A 9,426-nucleotide genomic window follows, 5' to 3' on the forward strand; every position below is an offset into this window, starting at 1 on the left:
TTGACTACGATGAGACTTTCTCACTCGTAGCGATGCTAAGAGTCTATTGAAATTATATTAGCAGTTCCTGCATTATTTATGAAATCTTGTAGATAGGATGTCAAAACATTGTTTCCTCAATGATTTTCTTGAGGAAAGGTTATATGTGATACAACCAGATGGTTTTGTCAATCCTAAAAGATGCTAACAAGTATGCAAAGCTCCAGGAATCTTTTAAGAACTGGAGTAAGCACGGAGTTGGAATATACGCCTTGATGAGATGATCAAAGATTTTGGGTTTATACAAAGTTTATGAGAAATTTGTATTTCCAAAGAAGTGAGTGGGAGCACTATAGCATTTCTGATGAGTATATGTTGTTGACATATTGTTGATCGGAAATGATGTAGAATTTCTGGAAAGCATATAGGGTTATTTGAAAAGTGTTTTTCAATGGAAAACCTAGATTAAGCTACTTGAACATTGAGCATCAAGATCTATAATGATAGATCAAAATTGCTTGATAGTACTTTCAAATGAATACGCACCGTGACAAGATTTTGAAGGAGTTTAAAATAGATCGGCAAAGAAGGAGTTCTTGGCTGTGTTATAAGGTGTGAGTATTGAGTAAGACTCAAGACCTTACCACGACAGAAGAGAGAGAAAGGACGAAGGTCGTCCCCTATGCTTTAGACGTAGGCTCCACAATATGCTATGATGTGTACCGCACCTAAAGTGTGCCTTGCCATGAGTCAGTCAAGGGGTACAAGTGTGATCCAAGAATGGATCACAGGATAGCGATCAAGGTTATCCTTAGTAACTAGTGGACTAAGGAATTTTCTCGATTATGGAGGTGGTAAAAGAGTTCGTCGTAAAGGGTTACGCCGGTGCAAACTTTGACACTAATCTGGATGACTCTGAGTAGTAGACCGGATTCCTATAGTAGAGCGGTTATTTGGAATAGTTCCAAATAGCGCGTGGTAGCTACATCTAAAAGATGACATAGAGATTTGTAAAGCACACACGGATCTGAAAGATTCAGACCCATTGACTAATGACCTCTCTCACAAGCGAGATATGATCAAACCCAATGGGTGTTGGATTCATTACAATCACATAGTGATGTGAACTAGATTATTGACTCTAGTGCAAGTGGGAGACTGTTGGAAATATGCCCTAGAGGCAATATAAAATGGTTATTATTATATTTCCTTGTTCATGATAATTTTCTATTGTTCATGCTATAATTGTATTAATTGGAAACCATAATACATGTGTGAATACGTAGACCACAACATGTCCCTAGTGAGCCTCTAGTTGACTAGCTCGTTGATCAATAGATGGTTATGGTTTCCTGACCATGGACATTGGATGTCATTGATAACGGGATCACATCATTAGGAGAATGATGTGATGGATAAGACCCAATCCTAAGCATAGCACAAGATCGTGTAGTTCGTTTGCTAAAAGCTTTTCTAATGTCAAGAATCATTTCCTTAGACCATGAAATTGTGCAACTCCTGGATACCGTAGGAATGCTTTGGGTGTGCCAAACATCACAACATAACTGGGTGGCTATAAAGGTGCACTACGGGTATCTCCGAAAGTGTCTGTTGGGTTGGCATGAATCGAGACTGGGATTTGTCACTCCGTGTGACGGAGAGGTATCTCTGGGCCCACTCGGTAATGCATCATCGAGCTCAATGTGACTAAGTAGTTAGTCACGGGATCATGCATTACGGAACAAGTAAAGTGAATTGCTGGTAACGAGATTGAACGAGGTATTGGGATACCGACGATCGAATCTCGGGCAAGTAACGTACCGATTGACAAAGGGAATTGTATACGAGATTGCTTGAATCCTTGACATTGTGGTTCATCCGATGAGATCATCGTGGAACATGTGGGAGCCAACATGGGTATCCAGATTCCGATGTTGGTTATTGGCCAGAGATCTGTCTCGGTCATGTCTGCATGATTCCCGAACCCGTAGGGTCTACACACTTAAGGTTCGGTGACACTAGAGTTGTTATGGAAGTTAGTGTGCAGTTACCGAATGTTGTTCGGAGTCCCGTATGAGATCCCGGACATCACGAGGAGTTCCGGAATGGTCCGGAGGTAAAGATTTATATATGGGAAGTCCTATTTTGGCCACCGGAAAATGTTCGGGATTTTTCAGTATTATACCGAGAAGGTTCTAGAAGGTTCCGGAGTTGGACCCACCTGCATGAGGGGACCCCTGGTCAAGGCGCACCAAGATCCCTCCTTAGATCCCTCCTTAGATGGAATAAGATCATATCCTGTAGGGATAAGATCAAGATCTCTAAAAACGGGGGATAACAATCAATGGGGAAGGAAATGATGGGATTTCTTTCCTCCCACCTTTGCCAACGCCCCAATGGACTTGGAGGGCAAGAAACCAGCCCCCTCCACCCCTATATATAGTGGGGAGGCGCATGGGAGCTTCACCCCTTGCCCCTGGCGCAGCCCTCCCCCTCTCCAACTCCTCCTCCTCAGTAGTGCTTGGTGAAGCCCTGCCGGAGAACTGCAAGCTCCACCACCACACCGTCGTGCTGCCGGAGCTCTCCCTCAACTTATCTCTCCCCTTGCTGGATCAAGAAGGAGGAGACATCCCCGTGTTGTACGTGTGTTGAACGCGGAGGCGCCGTCCGTTCGGCGTTAGATCGGATCTTCCGCGATTTGAATCGCCGCGAGTACGACTCCCTCATATGCGTTCTTGTAACGCTTCCGCATCGCGATCTTCAAGGGTATGAAGATGCACCCCCCCTCTCTCTGTTGCCAGTCTCTCCATAGATTGATTTTGATGATGCGTAGAAATTTTTAATTTCTGCAATGATCCCCAACATAAACCCCCCTGACTTTTCGGTTAATCAATCCGTAGTTTATCTAAAACAAAATTATCAATATCTTTTAAAGCGTAACTCTGATTTTAACATGTTATATATGAAACTTGATTAGAACAATGTGTAGAATCTAACTATGATGCTATTTTTAGTTGTTAAATATTTCTAAAATAGTATTTTGGTGTGAACTTAACCTATAATGTACGATCCGTTTTTCTTTCTTACTGATAGGGAGGAAAGAAAACATCGATAACCACGCATGCACACCTGTGAAAAACCTCGTGGGGAAAAGAACATATTTCTCATTTTATTTCGAGCGAGTGTGCGCTAGAGAGAGATGCCTTAGAACTGACCGCATTCAAACACATTTTCGTTGTGTGAGCACTGAGACCACCATCAACAACACAAATGTGATGCCATATGAAAATAAAGGACGTGAATACATTAGGGTCTTGATTCATGGTTATTGGGTTAAGAACGTATGTTATTTACTCTCCAGTTGCAACGCACGAGCTCTTTTGCTAGTTAAATAAAATGTCTAGTTAGAAACATTTATAACCTTGTGTAGAGCTCTCATGTCGCTCCCGAGGCAGCCCAGGAGCAAACCCTAGCCGCGGCCGCACTCCACCGCACCCTGGTCGTCCTTCCGTCGCTGCCGCTGGAGGGAAAAGCCGGGAGGGTGTCGACGGTGGCAGAGCCTCTTCCTCCTCTTGTTTGGAGCTAGGTGGTACAAGACGTTCTTCTCAGCGGGGGCGGACGACACTCTGGCACGACGAATGTGCGTGCGTGGGGGCATAGCAGATGTGTGTGCGTGGTGGTCAGCAGTGGTGACGATGCGGTCTTGTTAACCATCAACAGTTGATGTTGTTTCTTGATTTCTACCTCCACTGATTTCAGCATCGCGAAGAGCTCGGGAATCATTTTCGTCATCCCTTACATATTATAGTTCATCAAGAAGCCTTTGTATCTTGGTGGCAGTAACTGAAGAATTCTATCAATAACACTCTCAACTGGAAGATCAATTCCTAGCTGAGTCAAGTGCGTTGGAGCTGGCGCACGAAATAAGCAACGCGCGATGCCTTTTTGCTCCGCGCGCTGAACCAACTATACCGCGCGCGCGTTTTTTGCGCGTCCGCTGGAGCGCCCGTTCCGGCTGCGCGCGCGCAAAATAGGTGATTTTTCCAACACGACGCTAAAATCGCGCGCCTGTTGGAGATGCTCTAATGACCGGAGCCGGGGATGACAACGTTTTTGAGTGTTGTTTCATTCTTGTTGACATTGTCAAGGTGTGTCTCTCAACCAAAACCTTTGCAGCTTCGCGGGAAAACCTGGATCCATGCGATCGGACGATGGCGACGCTATGATGGCGTATCCCTCCTTGGGGGCATTGTCTTTGGAGATGTACATCGACAAGCGAAACAAATGGAAGACAATGGCATTGGCGATGGGGCTTATTTGGCAATGAAGATGGGGGTGAGGGATGTCGGGATCGTAACATTGGTTGCGACAGTCACCCTTCTCCGGCATGTCTGCGGTTTACCTTGGGTTGGTTATTGTTGTGAAGTCGGAGCCGCGACGTCAGGGTTCCGGTGGCAACAATGATGAGTTGCAAATGGTTAACTCAGTGATCTTCAGTGGCGCCAGCCTTGCATAGTTCCTGCTTGTAGCTCTTCGTCAGAACTGAAGGTAGGATGTCCTCGGTACGGGTGGCTGAGTACTTTGCATCGACCTTCATGTGAATTTACACTCCCTCGATGATGTGGGCTGGGTTGGCGGTCGTCTGTGATGAAGTTGCAACCGCTTGCTCAGGATTAAGGGGTGGCGATGATGCAGGCTCGAGGAGAAGTGATGATGATGACGCTAATGTGCTACCTAGATGAGGCTTTCTTCATAGTGTTGTGCATGAGGTATCTTGTATGTACCGCTTAGTGGATTGTGACCGTTTTGTCGAGTTTTCCGTTGATTAACTGGCAAATCTCCTTTTCTTAATTCATGGATGAGGCAAGCATTTTGCATCCGCTTAAAAAAATTCTTGGCAATAACTTCACTGCAACAAAACTAACAATAGTGTTGTTTCTACCATGCACACGATATATGTTGCATGCAACCACCGCGTGTAGTTGAATTGGGACTCGTGACTTGTTTTGTGATTTGGATTTTTTTTCTTATTTCAAAGTGTATCATAATGTAATGTTTCATTGTGTGCCAACAATGTTGGTATAATAACAAGTTTTAGGGACTAACATAACATGCACAATTGAGGCATTTTGGCCCCACCTTCCAAACATAGGCAACGCTAGGGGGTATTATTCGATATTCATGTGAATACCAAAGGTTTGCTGATCCGTGGGTATATTGTCACTACCTTGTTGTACATGTTATGTTTATTGATATTGCCACTATTGATGAATACCAAGGGGGAAATCCCTACCTCCGCCACTACTTCTAAAGGACAAATTAGCTTTCTCTAGACTCAAGTCACTCGACAAAGTTGGAAGTTGGCGTTCAGCCTCTGCTCCTATTGAAAAAGTCACATGCTCCTTGCAGTAGTAGATGTGCTTGCCTGATATTTGATTTTAAATAAGTTAATCTTTATTTTGACAACATGAATATTTTGTTGAGATACATAAATGTCTCCAATATATATTAATAGAAAATATGTTTTTAAATATGGTGTAAATAGATTTTTGATTTTAAGGTAACAGTTTTAGCATTAAAATAATATTTAATATATGTTGCAAGATATGGACATTGTTTTGGAAACAAATTGACATGTGAAAGTGTTTTAAATATATTTCTGTTTTAAATAATAGGTTTTCATATTTTTATGAAAATAAAAATTCTTTTGTATACATAAACTTTTTGAACTTACACGGCGAACATTTGTAAAATATATGTTGTTTTTAGAAATACACTATGCATACTTTTAACATATACATGAAATATTTAAGTGTATCATGCAGATTTTATACATTACAGAAATTCTTTAATCAATGATCTAAAATTTCAAAGAAACAACGGATTATTTTTTGATACGTGATGAACTTTTTTATGCATTTTAGAAAAATGATACAACGTTTTGCATCATAAAGTTGTTTTAATGGTGCACTTTTGGAAGTTTTCATTAAATTTAAACAATTTTTTATAGTGTCACTTCGTGGGCGCGCATATAGGAGAATTGTTGGCATTTGCCCCGACCCTTGAGGCGCCAAATAGGGTGGCAATCCTATTCCCCGCATAAACGCGCATCCCTGGCAACCAATGTCCTGCTATATGGGCCGACCCATTCGCAGTTTCCTTCCCACCCGTAACTGGGTTCTCATTTTTCCGGTGTTTTCCTTTCCATTTTTCCGATTTTCATTTTTATTCTTATCATTTTCTTTTTCCCTTATCTATTTTCAATTTTCCATTTTCACCTTTGTACACATTATTATAAAATACGTAGCATTTTAATGTGGTAATATTTTTAAATTTGATATTTTTTTGATTTTTAGAACAATTTAGAAATTCGGGAATCTTTTCAGATTCCAGAAACCATTTTGATTTTTTTTCGCAACAGGAATATTTAAAAAAATATAAAGCAAAATGAAATTTATGAGTATTTTTAATCAAGGAACTTATTTCTAAATACAAGATAAAATGCATGAAATATTTGACTTTCAGAACCTTTTATATATGAGAATAATTTCCTAAATTCAGGAGTATGTCTTTATATTTTGGAATTGTTTTCTAAATTCTTCACATTTTTAAACTCCAAAACTTTTTTAGATTTTACAAACATTTCTGTAAAATTCGTGAAAACTTTTATAAGTTAAATAAGAAATAAAAAAATAAAAATAAACAGAGTGTCTGGTGTTTCTAATCCTTTATCTTGCCTTTGGGCGTCATATAGGTGCAGCTTCGCCCAGCCGACGCATTATTTTGGACCAGCACACGGTCGGCCTCGCTGTTTCTGCTCTTTTTATGTTTTATCTCAAAAAAATAGTTGTCCTTTTCTGTTTATAATTTTTTATTTTTATTTTCCCTTTCCCTTTTATTTCTCTTTTCCGTTTCTGTTTCTTTTTAATTTATTCTATTGTATTTTTTTATTTTTTAATATTTCTGTTTATTATGCAAAAGTTCATTATATATTACAAAAATGTTAATCATATGTTAAGAAAATCTTCACAGTATATTACACAAAAGAGAACCATGCATTATAAAACTGTATATCATCTATTAAGAAATTTTCAATGTATGCTAGAAATGTTCATGTGTATTTAAGACTAATTCAGCATATATATTATGTAAATGTTATATGTGTATTCAAAATTTCTTCAATGTATATATTACAAAAAATTTCAAAGTGTACTAAAAAAATTGCAGCTTAAATATTCATATGTTCGAAAATGTTTGAAAATAAGCAGAACAATAAACTGGGACACCATAGTATAGGTTCTCTACATTATGCTTTTTTGTCTAACTGCAAATGGAAATGGGACGGCCAAATAGTTTTATGTACGGTGTAAATAGATTTGTGATTATATGTGAATAATTTTAGCAGTAAAAACTATTTAATATATGCCAACATATGTTGCAAGCATATGGACATTTATTTGGAAACAAATCGACATGTGAAAGTGTTTCAAATATATTTTTGTTTGAATAATATTCATGTTTTTTGTATACATATTTTTTGAACTTACACGATGAACATTTGTAGAATATATGTGGTTATTTAAATACACCATGAATATTTTTAAAATGTACATGAAATGTTTAAATACATCCTGCTGATTTTGTACATGACGGACATTCTTTAATAGATGATGGAAAATTTTCAAAAAAACAACGGATATTTTTTCGATACACAATGACCTTTTTATATGCATTTTTAGAAAAATCATACAATGTTTTGTATCGTAAACTTGTTTTAGTACTACACTTTTGAAAGTCTTCATTAAATTTTAAACAAAAAATGTTTATAGGTCACTTTGTGGGCGCGCTTATAGGAGAATTGTTGGCATTTGCCCCGACTCTGGACGCGCCAAATAGGGTGGCCAATCCTGTTCCCCGCATGACGCGAGTAATACCGAGAAAAAGCGTATCCCTGGCAAGAGATTTCCTGGGCTGACCCATGCCCACTTTTCCTTTCCACCGGTAACCGGGTTTTCATTTTTCCTATGTTTTTTTTTCTTTTTGATTTTTCGGATTTTCATTTTTCTTGCTATATGCTATTGTAATATATACATATACATGTGTCACCCGCAAAAAAAAAAACACATGTGACTATGGCTAGTTGGCTACACTGGCGGCAAAGCATCATCTGCCGGCGGTTCCATCTCTACAGCCGCCACTTTGGCAGTAACCGTCCGTGGTGGCGAGAGGTCGCACCGGCAAACAGGGCAAGTCGCGTGCGAGTGCAGCCACATGTCTATGCACTCGACATGGAAGAGGTGCTTGCACGCCGGCAGCTGCCGCACCATCTCGCCGTCCTCAAGGTCTTCCAAGCACACGGAGCACGGCTGGCCGCTCCCGCCGCACTCCAGGTCAAGGTCCGCATCGCCGGCCTCGGCGCCACGGGACGCGTACGCGAACGTGGGCAACGACTCCGTGGCAGCCTTACCGAGCCCAGTTCGGCATGCTGCCACCCAAGGCACGCCCGCCGCGACCTCACGCTCGGCGCCTCTCCGCCCACTCTCGGGCGCGAGGCACGCCACGAGCCCGAAGGCAGCCAGCGCCAGGCCGGCGAACAGGAACGCCTTCCAGACGCTGGCGGTGGCGACGAGCACGCAGAACACGAGCACGGACACGAAGGACGCCGTGACGCCGTAGCAGGCGCCGCACCCGCCGTTCCCATCGCCGTGGAACCACGCCGGGAGCCTTGCGAACAGACTGGTGGACATGATCACTCGCTAACGTTTGAGGTGGTAGCTCTGTGACTGTCCTCTGTGAACTTGCGCTCGTACGTGCACTGCAGAGTTTGCCTTGTGGGCTGTGGCAAGAAATAGTCTGCGTTTGAGCTCGAGAATTAGAGCAAGGGCCGGAGATGGAGCGCGGCAGCCGCCGTCCCGTAGCTGCGTGGCGCGCGGAAGATAAACTCGGTGCTTCTTTGACGAAGAGATCACGGTGTTTATTTGACGAGAAGTGCGTGTTTTGACCTCCCGTTTCTGGTCAAGTTTCATGCGCCGGGCATTAGTTAATTATTATTTCTTGAGGGAGCCATTAGCGAATTGTTGTGATGGTAAATGATACGGCACGGTGGAAAGCGAGGTAAGCTTTACCCAAGCGAGGAGACATGCATGCAGGAGAGGTCGACCGTATCCACTAGCCAGTATGGTCAACCGGGCTATATTTCATGTTCATGGACGAGTCTAGGTAGCCGACCTAAAATAGATTTTTTTTCCTTAATCCATAATGGGTAATAATTTATCCCCTCTAATTGTTATAAAAAATTAAGTATAAGTATATATTAGAAAAAGTACTCCCTCCGTCTCATAATGTAAGACGTTTTTTGACTCTAGTGTAGTGTCAAAAAAGGTCTTACATTATGAGACGGAGGGAGTACCATGTAACATTTTTTTTTCAAGGGTACGCCAATGGCGT

At 41.5% G+C, this 9,426-nt stretch overlaps 1 protein-coding gene across 1 annotated transcript; it reads right to left on the minus strand.

Annotated features, from left to right (window-relative positions):
- Window positions 1–8,123: 8,123 nt before the first annotated feature.
- Window positions 8,124–8,726, minus strand: LOC119320961 (RING-H2 finger protein ATL32-like). Its single transcript, XM_037594853.1, has one exon. The coding sequence runs from the start codon at window positions 8,724–8,726 to the stop codon at window positions 8,124–8,126; it is 603 nt and encodes a 200-aa protein (XP_037450750.1).
- Window positions 8,727–9,426: the final 700 nt, after the last annotated feature.

Source organism: Triticum dicoccoides, chromosome 6B (assembly GCF_002162155.2).
Source record: "Triticum dicoccoides isolate Atlit2015 ecotype Zavitan chromosome 6B, WEW_v2.0, whole genome shotgun sequence".
In the NCBI taxonomy this organism is placed as follows: Eukaryota; Viridiplantae; Streptophyta; class Magnoliopsida; order Poales; family Poaceae; genus Triticum; species Triticum dicoccoides.